A 21,274-nucleotide genomic window follows, 5' to 3' on the forward strand; every position below is an offset into this window, starting at 1 on the left:
ACAACATAATTACCCAATTGTTAAAAAAAATCAGTAAAATTATGAAACACATACATTCATTAATTGTCTTTTTTTATCTATGTGGAAATAAAAACCTAAACAACACTTACAAAAAAAGAGTAGCAATCTTCTCGATTTCTCCATTTCTTAAAGATAATAAACATTTATTAATATGATTTTGGTGTATACAAACATAAACATTCAATTAATATCGCTAAACTAGAGACATCTTCACTCGATTTATAATTAAATACTACATACTAAGGGTGTTCATTAGCCAACGACATTTCATAAAAAACATAAAAATAAAATAAAATAAAATAAAATAAAAACGGTTGAATTATATCTATTACAAACTTTAAGCAAAATATCATCAATAATAGTTTATCAATAATGAACCGATGGTATCGCAGCAGACTAAAAATGAAGTAAAATGATTTCCAACAAGAACATTATGACCCTCCCTTTTCCCTTTTTTCTTTTCTGAAGATAACAAAAAATAAACCTCAATCACGTATCAATTATCTAAAATCCCAGATTAAATAACTGTATGGGAGTAGGTAATAAATACACATGTTTGAGAAAGGGGAAGAAAGTAAAATGTATCTCACATATATGGAGCAGCTTTATTTCTACTTCAAACAAAAACAGAACGTGCTTCTGTAACTCCAACGAATTTGACATGATGAGACTTGGCAAAATTATTGCCAACAATAAACTTTTTTGAAACGAAAAACGAAACTTGAAGGCAGCTTAGTTGACAACATCAAGAACCAACTTGCGGGACTTAAGAACAGACCACCGGAGGCGGCGATAATACGCGGCTTGAAGTAACGCCAGTGAAAGTACAAATATCCATTTAAATCCCATCTGCATGCAATGGGTTAGGAAATCAGACATTTACTTCATTTGATATGTTAGGAGAATGATAATAAACGAGTAAACAATCATTTTGGTTCCTAAATGTGAGGTGGTGCTTTAAAATCATCCCTTGGTGCTTTAAAAGTTACATTCGTGAATATTTGTGATTTTGATACATTCAACTATTTAAGGACTACAGTGATTATTCCTCCTGACATATTCAAGGACCCAAATGAATGTTTACTCAAAAGGTAAGGAAACAAACCAATTTTCTCTCTTCCATCTCAGGTTCTGCAGCCCAAGACAAAAATGAGACAACATCTTTCCCCATCTGCATTAACACATATCAGAACAAAATGATTGCTTCATTCTACCCAAGTTCATAGATAATCAATTATGATAAAATTTATTGAATGAAAATATGAAATCCTCAACAAACAAAAAGTACCTGAGCTTCTGTAGCAGGGACACCATCTTCATATTCAACAGCGCCATCATTAAGCATCTTAGGCATGGCAATGGCTCCACCAGGAAAATAAGGATTGTAGTGCAGTCCTTCTCTAATCTACATTATTATTTAAAAAATAACCATAAACAAAAGTTCAAGAACAGTATTGACACGGAGAGAATAGATATAAACTTGTACTGAATATTAAGATTTGCAGCCAAGAATACAAAGTTGAGAAAGTATAATGGAGTTCATTACTCATCGTTAATATCCATATACATGCATGACTGACAACTGAAGTCACATATCAGTGCAAAGAAACATTAATAGTGTGTTGGAATAATGTTTCATCTAGAAATGGCAATCAAATTTCTTAAGCAAATGATATGCAAAGAAAAAAAAAAAGACGTAAAAAATATAAGAAAATCATGCATGGTATCCAAAAGCTTATGCACAACTCACCAGGCATGCTCATTGGTGTGCAAGGAAAAGGAAAATTGGAAAGATATTATCAACCATTGCTGTACTAACGCAGATTTAAAAGCCACAACATAATTCACACAAGATTTTGGATTCAAACGACCCACCAGGTGGGGTCTAGCAATTTCAACATGACAACTGAAGAACGCAAGCTACTAAAATGAGTATATATCTAGTTTTAAAGAAAAAGAATTGAAGAAGAATATACCGAAACACCAGCAGGTGGGTCACGGTAACCGGTTAGCAGGGCAAACACATAGTTCTGACCATTGTGACGAGCCTGAAAACACAGAGCAAAGATATTTTATAATACGTACAATTGAAAACCTAAGGAAGTTACTAGCAGGCAACTGACATTACTTTGGTAATAAGACTTAGATCTGGAGGATAGGCTCCTCCATTAGCAAACCTAGCAGCTGATTCATTGGCATATGGCTGAGGAAAGCGATCACTGAGTTTACCGGGACGTGTAAACATCTCACCCTCATCATTAGGGCCATCTTCCACCTCAATCTCAGCAGCCATAGCCTTTACCTCTTCTTCTGTGTAAGCAACACCAACCAAATCACGGTATGATATCAAAGACATGGAATGGCAGGAAGCACAGACTTGTGTATAAACTTGATGACCACGGCGAATCCTGCTCATATAAAAAGAGTTAAATGTATCAAGATCTTAATTAGTATTAATGTTCATGTGAATTTTGGGTTAAATATACGATGAAGGTATAGAGCAAACTAGAAATTCACCACATACAAATCCTGGTGCCAGATAAAAGCCAAAAAAAGAAGAGAATGGGGTTTATCAAAGGATCTATAAATGCAACTATTTCTTTGGGAAAATTTCACTCTACCCATTAATGCAAGATATTTTTTGGATAGAATAAAACAATATTTTTTAGTAAATTAAACATATACCTATAATTGACTTTGACAACGATCACACATTAAAATGCACCAGGGATTACTTTGAGTGTATGTACATTGCTAACTTAACAAACGATATGGTTGAGCCAAAATGTGGAGAGAAAAATAAATGGAAATTGTATAAAAACTAAAGCAAAAATTTAGGTCAAACTTACGAAGCATGGTCATATGAACTGAGGATACCCTCGTGAGGCCATGGATAGTTTGGAGATGCCAGGCCATGCTCAGCTTCGTCAGCTGATGCTGTTGTTGCAAAACCCAAAAGACCTGAAACACCAGCTCCTATTAAAGCTAGGGCTCTTAAGGAGCTGCTGCCGGTAGATCCAGAACCCTCTGCCTTTGAGAAAATGGATGACACTGAAGGACTCTGCAACAATTATATAGCCGTGATTAGAAAAAGACACGATCTGGAACTTCAAAGGGACAAATTGTTATAAAATCATCAAAATTTATGACATGAACAATCATGTATTTCCACCATATCAATCCAGAATGGTTGTTCCAATATGACAATCAAATAATACAAACCCGTAATGTAAGTTGGCACCCATTAATCAGAATTGGAGCCAAGAACTCGGTAGAAGTACTAAGAGGGAAGGGCTAAAGCTAGGATATGGATAAGTCCATCTGACGTTACCCTAAATAATGACTGATGAGGAGATCCAGCATGATTGGAAGTCAAAGATTTGCGTTTACTTGGTATTTAACTTGGATGCAATATTTATTCTGAATGTTTTATAGTATTAGTGAAACATATGATGCTTGCCACCTGAACGGTCAACATTTTACTAAAGAAAAATCTTAACTACTACAATGATGACTGAAGCCCATTCTTGTTTACAAATAGTGTTAACTTCTTCAGTAATATATAGACGAAATTAAACCTCTTAATATGTTGCAGTGTCACTAGGAGACGTAATAATCAATGCAAAGTTAGACTATCAACAATAGACTCACTATTGATCTAACCCTTCCCTAGACCCCACTATAATGAGAATTTTGTATTGTGATTTAATCATAAATCGCAACAACTGCGATATGAAATTACAAAGAGTATACTAAAAAGACATCAGGTTGACACAGGCCAGAATACCAACATTATTTTCAGAAACTGTCATTTTTAGCACAATCTTGTCATCAATCTAAGTGATAAAAAATTAGATAAAGTACAACACTAGCTGGTAACTTCCTATCACAACAATTGTCTTTTAGAAGGACTTGGGACCAGCTATATACAAGTTTGGAGAGGGAAAAGGGAATAACATGGGCAAAATTACATCAACTGAACGACAAAAAAAAATGATGATGTGAAAGTTTTTCCAGCAACACAAGTTTTCAAGCAAAGATTATAAGGCCACAAACCAGAGCAGCCCAAATTACAGCGGACAGGCCCAACCCCCATAAGGTCCTCAAAGTCACAATATTAGACTATGGTAAAGAGCAAGATATTAAGTTGCAATTGTGGTCATGATTGAATTGCAGAGATACAAATCAGAAGGTGATGCAGTTGCAGATCCATTGCAACCAAGATATTGCTACTGCGTCAAGTAATGTAGACTGGGAACTTCATCCTTGATAACAAGCATTTGAGAGTTAATTAGGACAAGAAACCCACATGCTAAAGAAAATTTGTGGTGTATGCCAAGTAAGTCAACCGAGGAGGCTACATACACATTGCATGATTTGATGAACAGGTAGAAAACAAAATCATGAAGAGAGGATAAGGGACTTTTGCTTTCCCTCAAATTTGTATAGCAAAATCATTTTTCTTTTCCTATCCCTCAAGTTATAGCCTAAGGGTCTTCATATTAAGTCCCATATGAAAAGGTCAGAAACATAAATACTCTCACAAGTCACAAGTGTAAAGTAATCATGAAGAGAGGATCAAGTGCTTACCAGAGAATGAGATTGGAATTTCCTCCTCAATAACTGTTGAATAACTCCACCAGCCATCTCAGCTCACACTGTGGTTTGTTCATATAAAAAAAGACAAAAGATAAGTATACAAATACATCTGACAGAATATCATCATAGATGAAGTTCTACAAATAAGCACAAGGAAAATGATAGACAGCATAACAAAATAAGTGCATGTGGCGACAGAAAAATTGCCAACTCTACCTACAATGAAGACTCTTGAAACACATAATAGTCTACAATGAAGACTCTTGAAACACATAAGTAGTCTGCTTAATTCATTGAGTAACATATATTGACAACAAGTATAAGGAAAAGATAAACAAAAAGGACAAATATACACACAGACAAACAACACACACCATTAGTCATATAAGCCTATAACTTGATGCATCATGAAAACTGAACAAATTTCATTCCCACGTTCTTTGTACAACACATAAAACCAAATAGTATCCCAAGACTAAGGTAAATATGATATGATTTCAATGATCCAAGGATCTAATAGCACCCTGCCACAATAAGAGGAGACATTTTTAAGCTCATACAACCATTGAAATCATTAAAACTTAAATTGACACCTCTCGCTCAATAGCTTTAAGATCCTCAAGCACGGAAACGGAAAAGAGTGTATCTAACTATTACTTCATTACACGACCCTGGATATCAACAAAATAATTTAAATCAATGAGCAAACAATTATTTTGGTCCCAAAATGCAAGGCGATGTCACTGTAGTCTCTTAATGTATTGAAATTACAAAACAACCCCCATAGTGTGCATTCTTAGTGATTTTAGGGATCAACCATTACCAGAAAACACATTCAACAATCAAACTAAATAACAAAAAACACATTCAAGGACCAAACTGGCTAATGAAAACATTTGGGGATGTTTTGAAATTTTGATACACAAGACTATAATGACAGTACCTCATACATTCAAGACCTAAAATGATTGTTTACTCTTAAATCAACACAATTCCTGAATCCATAATAAAAATTACTCACTCAATGTTAAACTAGCTATCAAATTACTCCAATTCCAAAATAATACATACATACATACTTACTAATCACTAAATTTCACTACAACTCTTAAAAACCATTTGCTCAGTGCAAAAACAAAAAACTCATCAAACAAAAAAAAACTAAGGATTCGCATAATTCATAAACTACCAACACAAAGAATACTACTTTACTCACAAAATACATCTTCAATAAATAACATTACCACTATAACGCAAACTAGTTGAAGGTTATAAGCGAGCTTAATTCAGTCACGTGGACAAGATTGAGGATTCTCAGTGACAAATAAGACGCTAGGCTTAAACAAAAATTAGGGCAAAAAATAGTGAAATAACCCGAAATTGAAAGTGGAAATCGACAAACAAAGATTAGAATTGAAAAAATTAGGACTCAAAAAGTTGGGAATAGATCCGAATCAGAGTGATAGCTGAGCAAGTAAAAACAGAGAGAGAGAGAGAGAGAGAGAGAGAGAGAGAGAGACTTACGAAATGGAAGCACGATTGAGAAGTGAGGATCGAACGAGGAATAAGGAGAAGCAGCGGAGATAGAGAGAGAGGCTGCTGATTGAAGAAGAGTCAAGAAAGAGCTTTTTGGGACCCAAAAGAGATTAACGCTTCTATCGTTGTAGCCACGAGAATTGTTATGGGCTTTATTTGGGCTTTGTTTATAGGTTTTTAGACAAATGGGAGAAATCCCACGCTTGAAAAATAGGAAAGTTGCTTTTCGTACCCTTAGTTGCTAGCCCCACTCCCACAATTTCATTCATAGTTCATACACTCTTCCTCCAAACTTTTTTATGTAACTAAATTTACTTAAATTCCCATACCCACCCCCTTATTCAATTGATGAAGGGAAATAAATAGAGAACATGATAAAGGAATATACACCCCATCGCATCACTAGTTGTCGTCTATATAAATAGATATTTTGCGATTCTCGTCATTAGTTGTCGTCTATATAAGTAGATATTTTGCAATTTTTTACAGCAGTACCACTACAACATTTATTGAGGTTTGCGCAAAAATTAAATCTCACCGCCACACCAGTGTAACATTCCAAATTTCAACACATTGAAAGTATTATATCCTAAAAAATTAATATTGCGACAAACTTCAAATGAAAATGTTTCTACCCGTAAAGTCGCATTGAAATAAAAAATTTGTTGAACTTGTGTTGATATAAATGATTGTGTATCTCATTGAAATAATCTATTATCACAAATCCAACTTCAAAGTGAACCTAGTTTTCACCAAAATAATCAATTATCTTGTGATAGATGGTCAAGATATATAGATTGTAAGTTTTCAAGTAGGAGACTTCTAAGACTTGTGATTAAACGATTGCTTGAAAAGTTGGTTGATTGGATGCCGGGAATGTGTGGGAATGTGTAATTACATGATTTATTGAGATTATTCATGGTTGTTTATTATGTATTCTTTGATGCATGCATGATTTGAGGTGGTGCTCTCCACAGTTTAAGTTTTAGGCCCCAACAATTGAGTTTGCGTTCCATGCCTACTTGAGATTTAATGCTCCCCATAGTTGTTTCCATCATCCATTGAGTTATATGCTACACAAATTGAATTTTTGGCCCCACGTGTGAGTGAGCAGGTGCTCCACAAAATGGGTTTTGTACCCCACTGAGCCATGTACTTAAAGGGGCGGGAAAAAATGCCTTGATTGAAATGGTTTTCGGAACATACCTCTAATATCCGAAATGTTTATTGTCATATAAAAAACTTGCCAGAAATTAAATTCCAAAACTGCAATTCTACATTTACTTTCGAAATCAAAATTCTGGGATGTAATAATTTTGATCAATTACAAGTAAATTATGCCTTAAAGATCGCAAGGCTGAATCAAAATTTGGAGAATGCAAAGAGAAGGAGGAAAAAAAATTGAAGTAACATCTCAAATACATGTAACACCTTTATTTCTTCTATCTCGAACAAAACTGCGTCTTGCTTCCGGTCAGCCTCTCAACGAATTTGATATGATGAGATCCAACATAGTTATTGGCAAACAATAATCTTTACTAAAATGAAAAAATGTAGCTTGAAAGCAGCTAGTTGACAACATCGAGAACCAACTTGCGAGACTTAAGAGTAGACCACCGAAGGCGGCGATAATAGGCAGCTTGAAGTAATGCTAATGATAGTACAAATATCCATTTAAATCCCATCTGCAAGTAATAGCAATATTCTCAGAAAAATGGATATTTTCTTGATTGGATTTGTTAGATCTAACAAAAATAATAAAGGAAACAAACCAGTTTTCTTTCTTCCATCTCAGGTTCTGCAGCCCAAGACAAAAATGACACAACATCTTTACCCATCTGCAACAACATACAACAGGAGAAAATATATCGCTTCATTCTTCCTAAGTTCATATTAGATAAGTAATTATGAAACTATCTATTGAATGAAACACTTAACAAACAAAAGTACCTGAGATTCTGAAGCAGGGACACCATCTTCATATTCAACAGCACCATCATTAAGCATTTTAGGCATGGCAATGGCTCCACCAGGAAAATAGGGATTATAGTGCAGTCCTTCTCTAATCTGTGTTATAATTTAGATAAGATAACCAAAAACAAATCTGACATTAAACACAGTATGTAGGGACAAAATAACTATCGACTCGAACAAAAATATTTAGAATTAATAACAATTAGATAGTTGAGAAAGTATAATAAGTTCTTAACTAATTGTTAATATCCATATACAAGCATGACCGACAACTCAAGTCACTTGTAAGTGCAAACCACCGCCAAAGTCATTCTCATAAGGACTTACCGACCCAAAAAAAAAATGACGCCACAATGTCATTTATGAATCATATCAAACAGATTGTTTGATTCCACATCACTCTTAAATTAATAGCTTAGCCTATACTAATCCATAATCTCCTTCAAAATTTAACTAATAGACTAAGTTATGTTCCTTTTGATCTTCCATTTTTTACACTTTTTGGGTCTTATCAATACATGTCCAAACCATCTCAAATAAGAATCTACAATCTTTTCTACAGTGGATGCTACTCCAACTTTGTCTATAATGCTTTCGTTTGTAAACATATCTTTTTCTGGGTCCGAAAAGTGTGCAAAAGAGACATTAAATTGTGTCTGAATTATGTTTCACAAAGAAATGGCAACATAAGTTACTTTAATAGGTAGAGAGTTTAGTTGTAAAATCAATGAATAGAGGTTTTACCACAACACCAGCAGGGGGGTCACGATAACCAGTAAGAAGAGCAAACACATAGTTCTGACCATTGTGACGAGCCTGAAAATAAAAAGGTTAAAGATATTTCTGGTATGCATAAAACGGAAAATCTAAGTAAGCAGACAACTGACATTACTTTGGTTATAAGACTTAGATCTGGAGGATAGGCCCCTCCATTAGCAAATCTAGCAGCTGCTTCATTTGCATATGGCTGAGGAAAACGATCACTGAGTTTACCAGGGCGTGTAAACATCTCACCCTCGTCATTAGGGCCATCAACCACCTCAATTTCAGCAGCCATTGCCTTTACTTCTTGTTCAGTATAAGCAACTCCAACCAAATCACGGTATGATATCAAAGACATAGAATGACAGGAAGCACAGACTTGTGTATAAACTTGATGACCACGACGAATCCTGCTCATAAAATAATTAGTTAAATGTACTAAGAACTTGACTATTATTATTAATATTAGTTAAATGCTATATGAAATTCAGTCTGAACATTTGAATATGTGATGGTGGCATAGAGAAGTAAGAACATAATACAGATTCGCCATATTATGAATTGTGGCCCAGAAAAGGCCCTAAAAGTTATTGCTCACTATAATACATGATTCTCTTAAGATAAAACAATGCGAGATAAATGTTATTGATCACTATATAACACAGACATGATTTAAACCATGTTAGATCACATGTCACCACAAAACATGACATAACAAAGACTGAATGGCTGATCCAAAACTGAGGAAAATGACATTAAGTAGTAATATAAATAAAAGAAGGCCAATTAAAAATATACCTACAAATACAACTAACCACTATCTGTAAATCACCTTAAAAATGAAAGAGACAAGCTTTAGTGTATGTAGTAGTGGCTAACTTAGAAAATGATATTGTTGAGCCCAAAAACATGAAAATATACGGAAAACTCAGATTAAACACGCGAAGCATGGTCAAAAAATGAAAATATAGGTAAAACTCACGAAGCATGATCATATGAACTGAGGATGCCCTCGTGAGGCCACGGATAGCTTGGAGAAGCAAGCCCATGCTCAGCTTCATCAGCTGATGCTGTTGTTGCAAAACCCAACAACCCTGAGAAACCAGCTCCAATTAATGCAAGGGCTCTTAAGGATTTGCTGCTCGTAGAACCAGAACCATCATTCTTTGTGATAATGGATGACATAGATAAAGGATTCTGCAGGAAGCACATTAGAAGCCATTAGGTAGTTGTTTAATAGTGAGTTGACAAAAATTTAATTTTCAAAAGAGTCCGAGTCTTGACGTATAATTAGCAACAAAGGCAATATGAAATTGAAAAAGTACATGTTTTCAAGTAAAGCTACACCAACTCAGAGTCTGAAGACAAATGGTTAAGACACGTGCGTCTAGCAAATAATGCTAAGGGAAATGGTAGGAAAAATTACAACAGAATGTTCCGAAACTGTCCATTTTTGGCATAATATTATCATTGACCCACACCATAAAATATTCAATGAAATTTCAACTGGCAGATAACTGCCTAACACAATATTACCTCTTTTGCAAACCCAGCATCCATAGTGAACCCAGCATCATCAACCCATCATGAAGGAGTGATGACGTCTACAAAATAGAGGGTTTTGAATGATTTGAAGAAGAACTATGTCAAATTCTGTTTCAAACTCCAGGTCTATTTCAAACACAGTCTGATTATGTTGCTCCTATTAAGTTCTTTTCATTTGTTGTCAAAAGGAGTACATGCAATGCATTAACTGAGTAAGTAATTGGATAAGGACTAAGTGTTGTGTTTTGATATGGACTACTTTCTGGATGAACACCATTATATCCTAGGCCGCATCCCATGTTGTAAAACATAACTATTGATTGTGCAATTTTATCAACACTTTGGACATCCTATTAACCTTACTTTTGTGTGATGTATACTCTCATGAGTTATCAGTCTACAGGTTGAGTTCATGAAAGCACCACAAATTTACATAAACTCTTGGTGGCATTAGGCTACTCAAGTAGATGGATGGACATTATTAGGACATACAAGAATATCTAGGATTAGCAACAAATATAACTAATTAAAAGTTGGAGTAGCATTTGCTGAGGAGAAGATGAAAAAAAACTCGCATAAAAGTGGTTTGGTCATGAGAGAAGAAGACCAAAAGAGGTTCCAATGAGAAAAATGGATCAAATGGAACATAGTTCATTAAAATGGAAAAAGGAAGACCTAATAAAACTGTAGGAATTAAGACTGAGAAAAATAAATTCAAAGAAGACTTGTACTCCATATCTATGACCTAAAACATTGGTTTTTGATAGAACCAACTGGTATCTAATGATCCACAATGCAGACAAATCTAACCTAGTGAAATAAGGTTTGATCTTTGTTAATGTTGTAGATCATTTTTTAGCACATTACAAAAGTTGGTGTAGCATTTACTGAGGAGAAGATGAAAAAAACTCACATAAAGGTGGTTTGGTCATGAGGGAAGAAGACCAAAAGAGGTCCAATTAGAAAAATGGATCAAATGGAACATAGTTAGATTAAAATGAAGAAAGGAAGACCTAATAAAACTTTAGGAATTAAGACTTTAGAAAAAAAATTCAAAAAAGACTTGTACTCCATATCTATTACCTAAAAAATTGGTATTGATAGAACCCACTGGCATCTAATGATCCATAACGCAGACAAATCCAACCTAGTGAAATAAGGTTTGATCTTTGTTAATGTTGTATATCATTTTTTAGCACATTGCAAGAGTCCTTTTTTATAAATTGAAACATTTTCGATACATTTACCAACTACAAAAGATTTATTTTTAAGTTTCAACTAATGATATGCATGCTCAAATATTTTGAATGCATAACAATGATATGGCAGTTTTGTGAAATGACGGTCATGGAGGTATGTCAAAGTGGATTTGAATAAAACACCATTTATTTCTGCAATATGTTTCTAGTTTATTGTTCTGGACATGGGCTGTTAATTTATTAAAAGATTATTATATTTTGCAGTATTTTTGTATATTTTTATGTGTATTATATTTTTGCTATACCTTTCATGCTTCTGCCATAGGCTGCAACACCCCATCGTATTTTGTCATTAATAACATTGTGCTATGGTGGAGTCTATTCTATGACCTATGTGATTCATATAGAGAAAAAATGATACATTGGATGAATTAGAAAACAATATTGCTCAAAGATGCAATATTAAAGAGGAAAAGTGCATCACTATTAACAACTTCCAGAAAAAACCAATGTACCCTTTTCCTCAAATTTGTATAACAAAACCATTTTCTACCCAATGCCCAACTTTTAGTCTACGTCTCCATTTCAAGTCCCAGATTACAAGAACCAGAAGCTTAGTCCTAAATATTCAAAACAGAACAAAATTATCACAAAGAGAGGAGCTCGTGCTTACAGGAGAATGAGATTGGAGTTTCCTCCTCAATAACTGCTGAATAACACCTCCAGCCATCTCAATCCACACTGCCAATCATTCATATAAAAAGAAACTAAAGATAAGTAACTGAATAATTCCAACTAAGTATCAACGATAAAGTTCCATATATAAGCATAAAATCAATAGCAAGGACAGCATCATCAAATAAGTGCAAATAGCTAGAATAATAGAAAAATTATTAGCAGCTTCTGCAAATTTAAAATTTTAGATTATGGTGAGATGATCTATCAAACAAAATCACTTTAAACGTTCTACAAATAATCTTGTAATCAAATTCTTAGTGTAACACATATTCACAACATGAATAAAGAAGAGATAAACAAAGGGACATGTTCGCAAACAAAGGCAGATCACATTCATTGTAGAACACATATGAAGAGATAAAACTCCAACACACATGTAAACTACAATATAGCCTTAGATGCCAATGACCCAAGGGTCTGATAGTATCCAAACCCACCAAGAAATGACTTAATCTGCCCAAGAAACAAAAGATATCATTAAAAGCTTTATAATGATATCTATCATTCAAGAACTAACTCAGGCACTTTAGCTTCAAATAATGCATCAAATTCAAATTTTCACTTCATTACATTGATCCCATATTATTGCACTTATTATTATATTATACTAGCTTCCCTGTTCCAATTAGTGTTGTCAAATAGCAGTGCCATAGGCTGCAATAGCGTGTTTATATGGTGAAATTTAGGCCTTCTGCCATCAACAACACTGCTTCCAATATTATTCCATTAAACCATATTGAAATTCTAACAATGTCGTTTCTAATTCATAAAATAATAATTCAGTTTCAGACTCTTTTTAGTTTATCCCAAATTTTGAACATTTTCTTATTCCCAATAACAAAAGAACCAAGGATAGCAAGAGAAACATTAAATAATTCAGAAACTGACTTTGCAAACATCTCTACCAACAGTTCTTATCGAAAAGTGTCCTAGTGTCTGACATGTGACATCTACGACATAACACCAACACATTGATTATATTCAATTAATATATTTTCGCAAATTATTACCGGTGTCGACGACGGTGTGTCGGTGTGTGAGTATATGTGCTTCGTAGACAAATATACACAATCACTAACGCACCTTGTTAATAAATACTAGCATTTATTTATAACATATATCACATTTATTTATGACTACACATTAACTATTTGAAGGTAATCGTAATCGTTATAGATAAAATAAAATAGAGAATTTAATTTTATTCAGTCACAACACAAGCACGAGATTGTGAACACTCCCAAACTATGCCATAACACACAACATACAAATAAAAGGCGAGAAGTGATGAAATAAACAACGAAACGAAACAATATAACAACCTAAAAAAATCAACGATTAACGTGCAATTAGATACATACATAAATAAAATCAGAATTGAAAAAAAATTTAAAAAAAATATCAGAATTGAAAAAAAGTTAGAGATCCGAGTCAAGGTGATAGATATAAACATTGAATAAGAAGAAAGAGTAGCGCAATTGAGAAATTAAAGAAAAATGGAAATGGAACTTACGAAATGGAAGCGCGATTGAGAATTGAAGATCGAAGGAAGAACGAAGAGAAGGTGAAGAAGTGAAACAGAGAAGAGGATTGATACTAACGCTTCTTTCGCGGTGGCTACGGTAATTACTCTGGGCTTTCGGCCTTATTGTTGGGCTCTCTTACCAACATTTTGAAAGCCCGTTTTTCAAAGTTTAACTTGGAAGTTTTGACAAAAACAAAAAGTTTTTTACCAAAACAAAAAATAAATAAGCAAATTGTTCATTTAAATTGTGTAGTTTAAATTAATTCTTAGATTCTATGAGTCGATAAATATATTTTTAAAAATATAAAATAATAATTAAAATGATTTATATTTAAATGTTAGATAGTATAGTGTGGCATCTTAATTGAATATTTGGTTTTTCCATTCATATCAATGTCATCAATATGAACTAATTTTTATATGAAATTTAAATATTTCATTTTTGAAAAATTGTTTACTAATAGATTAGTGGCACACCAACTATAGCACCACAAAATATGAAACTTCGAACATGACCATTTATAGTGTGCCATTATTATAAAAATTATACTCTTACTCACATATAACTATTTCTTGCCTATATACCTCACCTTCGTCTTTTGTATCCGCGGCCAGTTATTTATGAGTCATTTTTTAGTTTCAAATTATTTTTGTACGTCAATTTTTTTCTTTTTTATCATTTAAATTAAATAAATAATTTTCATATAGATCTACTTTTTAAAATATTTTCTTTTGAATTTGTTGTTTGAGTACAACATAGTTTTTTTTCTTTCTTCGTCTTTGTGTAATATTGTTTGATTTTTCATTTTATTGCAATATTCATTTGATTCAAATTGTTGCATAATTTTGATCATTACAAATTCAGCTAATAGATTTAAAGTCATAAGTATTCTAATCACTTTGATTTTATCACATTTATAGTATTTTGTTATTATATAATACTAATTTGAATGTTGTGAATTTTGCGTCGTTCTTTTCAATTTTAGTTAAAAATAGATGATTGGAAGATGTGAGCCTCTAAATAAAAATCTCTATGCCTATCCAAACAAAACATAAAAAACTCAATGGATTGGCAGGAGGAGGCAACAAGAAGGATATAGGAATCAATGATGTATTACCACCCTCCAAATGATTTTGAGAATTTCTTCTCTTACTCCCCCTAACGTTCTTTGGATTGATAACTCCATAGGTGTACTTTAATTAATAAATAAATAAATATTTGAATTGATTAATTTAAAAGTGTATTTTGAAGGTTTTAAAAATGTAGATTATAAAATAAGAAGCTATGAATTATATTTTATAAAATTAAATTTAGATTAGATAAAACACATAAAATTGAATTTTTTGCAAAGAGGTACACAAATTCACACATTCGGACACAACGGTAATCATTCGATCTTTATCAAATGGTCTAAAAAAATACCATATTTTATTTTATTTTTATAATTTAAAATATTAAATTTAATTCTAAAACATTCAATTTTCATTTAACAACCATCAATATTTCAAATGTGTATTTGCATAGACATCGACTCCATGGGAGTCGGATCCCAAATATATCATCATACAAGCTCGCAAGAGACCTACCCCAAGTAGGGATAACAATTAGATTCAAACTCAATAGGTATCTGCAAAAAAATAACCCACAGCGTGTAGGGTAAAAACTCGCATAATGGTTATGGACACGGTAACGGATAATTACCCGTAAAATTAAGCGGGTATGGGTGCGGATACGAGTACTATAGTACCAACTCCGTCTCGCACTCGCATTTATATAAATATATTATTTATTTATTATATTAGTGTTTAGTTTAATTAATTATTTTCTTTTATAGTTTAACATCTATTAATATCATTGAACCACTACAATATTTATAATCAAAAGATAAACATTTGCAAACTTTTTAAGAATTTGATTATGATGAATAGATAAATAATTGTGACTTTATAACTAAAACTTTTGTTTTATTAATCGTGACTTTATAATTATATTTGCAATCATATCTAGAATAATATTGTCTCAGGACTTGCAACTTCATAAAGTATTATTATGAATATTTGAATGTCTATTGTAACGAGTGTTCATTTGAAATATTTTGAGTTAGAAAATATTTTTATTTATAATATTTTTATGATTGGATTTTAGATATTTGGATAATTTTTAAATTTAATTACAACAATATCATTTATTTATTGATCTATTTTTAGTTAAAGCGTGGGTAATAGATATGGGTATGAGTATGGACACTTAGATACTCAGAGGCTAAAGGTACGAGTATTAAAGTTGACACCCAAGAAAGTACGGACACGAGTATAGATATTTTTTTAAACCGTGAGTATAGGAACGGATACTATAGTATCCTATCCAAACCCTATCCATTATCATCCCTAACCCCAAGCTACTTCTAATTGAACTTATGCATAATCTATCCACCATAAATGATTTCTAAACTCATAAAGTTAAAAGATAAATTAATATGACAATTCCTAATTTAAATTATATTAAATCTCTAATATTTGAAGTTACAAAATTGATCTACATGACCTTAAAATTAGAGATAACAACATTACCCGCACCCACTTAATTTGGACGGAGAAATCCCGCTTTGATTATATGCGGATGCAAATTTTTCTCAAAATTAAAATTTGAGGGCAGGAACAGGTCTGGAGGTGGTGATATCCACCCGCACCCACCTCGCAAGTAATATTAAATAATTTTTAAATTATATATATATATATATATATTGAATATACTTAATATTTTTTAAATATTAAAAATTATAATTTTATCTCAATAGAAAATATTTTTTTTAAATATTAAAAATTATAATCTTATCTCTAAATATGATTTTTAAATTTATAATTTTACATATATGAATAAGTGCAAGTGTAAACAAACAAACTCGAACTCCGTTACAGACATAGATGATAGCCTAAATTTCAACACATGCTGTAAAACGTAAGCAGATGCGGCTTCCCCGATTAATTAACTGTATGGATGGAGGAGACAAAATCCATCCCCGTCCTATTGTCATGTCTACCTAAAATAGAGAATAATATACTCGTATTGTAAGTACAATGTTTGATGAAGATATTGGCTTTGGCATTATTGTCCCTGGTTCTCTCTCACCATTTTATAAACACAGACAATATGCGCTAACAATCACCACAAATGTGTTTGGATTTTGCAAAAATCAGTGTAATTTTGAGTTTGGCCAAAAGTTCCAATTTTTAACTTTGTAAAATCACTATTGGGAATGCATTGGAAAGCAATAATTATGTTACCACTCTGTATCCATAACATAGACTAACAAGAATTCGTGCCTGTCATTGTGCTGCACTACGTCATTCAAATGTCACACCCTTATTCAGCAAACAAAACCTTTCTTGACATTTGACATCATCATAACAATACAGAAAGTAAAAAGGGGATCAAATATAATCCTGAAAACTGCATACAAATATATACACAAATGAATTACAATTTGAGATACAGATTTCCATTTACAAAGATTAATATCGTTCCAACACTCAAATTTAGAATCATCTGTGAAATCACAGTAACACATTTTTTGGGAGAAAAAAGTGCTGCACTGATGTTCTTCTACCAAAGGGGATTTAGTCATTTTGTAACACCTACTTGAAGGGGCGTGCAGAAAATACTCCAACCAACCTCATTTATCTGGACTTTAAAACTCTGGCATCATTGTTCTAGCCTTTAGGTACACCGTACACCAATCATGGTTATTCTGAGAAGATAAAAATTGAATTTAGTTAATTCAACTTATACAGCTTTATAACAATTAGAAAATGATTACAATAATTAAACCACTACAAAGGATGATCAATCAAGTGCAAACTGCAGGTTTTGCAACAAGTCTAAGCCCTTGATTGGAAACGCGGTGGCTTGATGCTAGACGTGCAATTACTCACAGCTCCAATATGTAGCTTCTATATAAACGTGAATTTTGACCGTGGAAAAATTGTTTTTCAAACACACTAAATAGATCAGCTTAAACTGAGTCACATTGCTTTAGGTAAACAAATCAGGAAAGGGTAGTTTTCATGCCTGGAATTGTACACTTGATCTCTTGTGTTGATCCAAGGACAAATCACAGCCACAGGCAATATGTGACTAATGGTCCCTATAAATACAATTGTTTCACTAATAATCCAAAGTGAATTGTATTTGGACAACTTTTCACTGCCACTGTGGATGAATACTAGTGCACGAATCCCCTATTTTCACAAAAGAGGGATGATGGGAGGGACTAGACCTCCTTCCTCGGTACAAAAGCCCGAAGTTATACAACTTGGGCCAGATACACGTCCCCTAATCTCTGAGGAAAGAATTTCATACACGTTGGACTACTGATGAAAAACAGTAGCCCAAATTTCTTTCTTTTCTACTTGTATATTTATCTGCATATATTTATTTGTCATACCGTTTTCAGTTCCTTTATCACAGATTTTTTGATGAATGTGAAAAACACAAATGGGAACTTTATGCTCCAGCGAAGCCCAACGCACACTGTCAATCTCCTTTGCCTTCTAGGTGCAGAGCTTGGAGAATTGTGTATATCCTCCTGGCTGAGATGTATGACTACAGTCTTTTACAACTGTTATGTAGGCCTAAGTCTCCTTTGCAAGTTAAATTAGGGGATTATTACAATAATATACGATCATAACGGCAGACAAACTGTAACCACGATAGGATGCGTAGTGGCAGATAAAACGTGTCCAGAGGGGTAAACTACAAAATATCATAATTCAGGGAAATTTTAAAAACCTAGGACCAGATTAACTTTTCCTCTCATTTCCATGACATTTTTAATAGGATGCATAAAATACAGTGCTATAAAAAAAAATCAATTTTACTTAACTGGTTCTTTTGATCCATATTGTATTGCACAGATTATCCAGATCCTAAAAAGCAGATGACAAAATAATTCAGAAATTACTGCAAAGTTCAAGAAAAAAAATGATAAAGATGTTCAAACGGGGGAAGGGAGAGAGAATTGGACCTTTCATTTTAATAGAGGTCCATAGGGAGCAGGGCATGGCGATACACTGTGGTCTGGTAGCTGGTTTATGAAATCCATGGTTGCCTGCAAACATGCATGGAGCATTTTCTTTTCTAGCCGAACAAGTTGAGTAGCAACTCGCCTCTTTGGATTCAAACTAGCATCTGTCAACTAAGGCAATATGTAAGTTATCAGTGAAAAGTTGAAATTTTTTGGCCAGTTTCTAATTCAAACAAACAGTACCATAGATTCGTCTTCAGCCAAGGTAGTAGGGTAGCCAGCCAGCCGAGTCTTGAAATAATCAGCAAGCTGGTCTAGCACAGCCCGTTCCATACAAGGGCTCACCTAGAATGAATAATTAGAGTCAACTTTTCACATCACAAGATTTACTCTCCATTTAATTAGATTAGACAAACTTTTTACAATATTTGAAAAATGAGTAACGAAATAAAATCAGAACAAATACTAGATTTTGATCTTTGCCATTCTTAAAATTCCTCGAATTCAGATAAGGAAAGCACAAGAGATAAACTTACGGGACAAACTGGACCTTGAGAGGACATGACATATTGCATCTCAGAAGGATCTGAAACATAGCCTAAACGCAGATAAGGAATCATATCTGAGACAGCTTCCCTTTCCTTCCCAGCATACACCTGCGTCAAGGTTGAACTAAGAAATTATTTTGAATCACGAACACCTCTAGGATTAAGTGTGTCGCCGTGTCCAACACGTGTCAGTGTTTAACACTCAGGCGACACCTGCCCATCAACTCAGACAAGTGAATGATAAAAAACATGTTTTTTTTTTGTTTTGACACATCTTAGACACTCCTTGGACACGTCTCAGATGCATATATGGGTGTTAAAGATGTGTCACAGCTATGATAGGGAGTTAGAGATATTAAATTTAGATATTTTATAAATAATGTCCATACTGTTTAATTATAATAAATAAATATGTGTCTCGGTGTCCTATACTTTATACATTAGCAGTGTCAATGCGTCCGTGTCGTTTCAGTGTGTCCGTGTCAAAGCTCGTGCTTCATTGATTAATGAGAAGGATATCCAAATAACCTTAAATAAATTTAGGAGTATAGTATTAATACCTGAAAAGTTTGAATTGATAACTTCCCATTTCTTTGTGCAACCATTCTTTTATCTTGATATTGTGGATCTTCAGTATTCAAAGCCGCCTGAGACAGATGTATCAGCAAGGTTAAATCTGAATTGGAACAACAAAGTACTGGATGCAAACAAAGTAAATGTTCAAGTTATACCTCAATTATGAGACGATCATTGGAATTGTCTTCATCAACAAAGCCATAGTTTGTAAGTAACTTTGAGTTAGGCTGTGGGCCACACCTGAAAATGATCAACTACAATTCTTATAATGAAGCTACTAATACAAAATGACTACATCCTTTTTTTAAATTACATGATGACAAATGACTACATCCTTATACCAGACAACAATTGGGTCCCCAGCTTTATAGGGGCGATCAACCACAAGCTGAACAGAACCATCAACAGAAGCTAACATTGCCTTGCAGTTGCTACAGTACGCCAACAAAGGAGGTCCCAGGGGAACCAGAGCAAATCTTCGAGCTAAACTAACATTCTGATTTCAAAATACAATCAATCAATTTGCACCCATTGTTGAAAAAGAGGGCAAGTTGTTGAAAGAGAAGGAAGGTTATGTAAAATTGTAAATACATACATGCATATAAATGCATGTATCATGTATGAATTATGCATGAATCTTAAGGTTTAATCATGGAATATAATGGAACAACTATCCAAAGATTATAAGGAAAAAAGTGTAGTCTGCAAAAGTAACGAATATCCATGTGTTCTAAAACACCATGCACATTTTGTACTACATGATAGTTTATAGTTAGAATAAAACATCTAATCCAACAATCAATTAGTCGTATATAGATGCAGCAGAGGAGTAAATTTTACCTGTAAATGCACAACACATGACTGAACGGCTGCGAAGGCTTGTTTGAAAATCTCAAATGGAAAAGCCTCAGTAGGAATGTCATACGGGTATTGCTGCATTATGCATATAAAGTAAGCAATAAATGACTTAAGTAAATAATAAGTATTTTACTTGTAAAGTTCAAGTACATGTTTAATTACCTGAAACAGAGAACCAGACATAAACCAGACTGTGTCTAGCTCATTATACTCTTTTCTTATTCCTTCAATCCTTTGAACAATTTCATCCTAAATCACAGCCACCAGAAGTTAGTCTGGATATATTTGAAAAATATTTAGCATTAAGCAAACCTAATATTATCAATATCGGTAATATGGATTTAGTGTTTATGTTAATTGGGAGGGAGG

The 21,274-nt window shown here is 33.4% G+C and overlaps 3 protein-coding genes across 7 annotated transcripts in view; all 3 read right to left on the reverse strand.

Annotated features, from left to right (window-relative positions):
- Positions 1–321: 321 nt before the first annotated feature.
- Positions 322–6,301, reverse strand: LOC101498224 (cytochrome c1-2, heme protein, mitochondrial). Of its 2 annotated transcripts, XM_004489531.4 has the most exons (9): positions 6,145–6,241; positions 5,214–5,291; positions 4,612–4,679; positions 2,871–3,082; positions 2,150–2,429; positions 1,998–2,069; positions 1,310–1,426; positions 1,127–1,192; positions 322–870 (listed from the first exon to the last, which is right to left on the reverse strand). In XM_004489531.4, the coding sequence occupies exons 3-9, from the start codon at positions 4,666–4,668 to the stop codon at positions 754–756; spliced, it is 921 nt and encodes a 306-aa protein (XP_004489588.1). In that variant the 5' UTR covers positions 4,669–4,679; positions 5,214–5,291; positions 6,145–6,241; the 3' UTR covers positions 322–753. The 2 variants fall into 2 exon arrangements, with proteins under 2 accessions (XP_004489588.1, XP_004489587.1); XM_004489530.4 differs by lacking the exon at positions 5,214–5,291 and having other exon boundaries at positions 6,145–6,301.
- A 1,108-nt stretch (positions 6,302–7,409) lies between these two features.
- LOC101498801 (cytochrome c1-2, heme protein, mitochondrial-like) lies at positions 7,410–14,044 on the reverse strand. 2 transcript variants are annotated; one of them, XM_012712680.3, is made up of 9 exons: positions 13,888–13,969; positions 12,310–12,377; positions 10,429–10,496; positions 9,875–10,089; positions 9,023–9,302; positions 8,875–8,946; positions 8,107–8,223; positions 7,929–7,994; positions 7,410–7,841 (listed from the first exon to the last, which is right to left on the reverse strand). In XM_012712680.3, exons 3-9 carry the CDS (start codon positions 10,450–10,452, stop codon positions 7,725–7,727), a joined length of 891 nt encoding a protein of 296 aa, XP_012568134.1. In that variant the 5' UTR covers positions 10,453–10,496; positions 12,310–12,377; positions 13,888–13,969; the 3' UTR covers positions 7,410–7,724. The 2 variants fall into 2 exon arrangements, with proteins under 2 accessions (XP_012568134.1, XP_004489589.1); XM_004489532.4 differs by lacking the exon at positions 10,429–10,496 and having other exon boundaries at positions 13,888–14,044.
- Positions 14,045–17,338: 3,294 nt separating this feature from the next.
- Positions 17,339–21,274, reverse strand: part of LOC101499532 (uncharacterized) — a 7,156-nt gene continuing 3,220 nt past the window's right edge. The window contains exons 4-14 of one of the 3 annotated variants that reach the window (XR_012162023.1): positions 21,068–21,154; positions 20,888–20,980; positions 20,389–20,543; positions 20,203–20,287; positions 20,032–20,118; positions 19,460–19,579; positions 19,167–19,268; positions 18,924–19,094; positions 18,783–18,825; positions 18,345–18,652; positions 17,339–17,648 (exon numbers count right to left, since the gene is read on the reverse strand). Coding sequence is in view for 1 of the 3 variants with exons in the window: in XM_004489536.4 (XP_004489593.1) it covers positions 18,927–19,094; positions 19,167–19,268; positions 19,460–19,579; positions 20,032–20,118; positions 20,203–20,287; positions 20,389–20,543; positions 20,888–20,980; positions 21,068–21,154 (897 nt within the window). In the remaining 2 variants the exon portion in view is untranslated. The remainder of the gene's footprint in view (positions 17,649–18,344; positions 18,653–18,782; positions 18,826–18,923; positions 19,095–19,166; positions 19,269–19,459; positions 19,580–20,031; positions 20,119–20,202; positions 20,288–20,388; positions 20,544–20,887; positions 20,981–21,067; positions 21,155–21,274) is intronic. The other 2 variants (XR_012162024.1, XM_004489536.4) reach the window with 2 other exon arrangements.

This window comes from Cicer arietinum, chromosome 2 (genome assembly GCF_000331145.2).
Source record: "Cicer arietinum cultivar CDC Frontier isolate Library 1 chromosome 2, Cicar.CDCFrontier_v2.0, whole genome shotgun sequence".
Lineage (NCBI taxonomy): Eukaryota > Viridiplantae > Streptophyta > Magnoliopsida > Fabales > Fabaceae > Cicer > Cicer arietinum.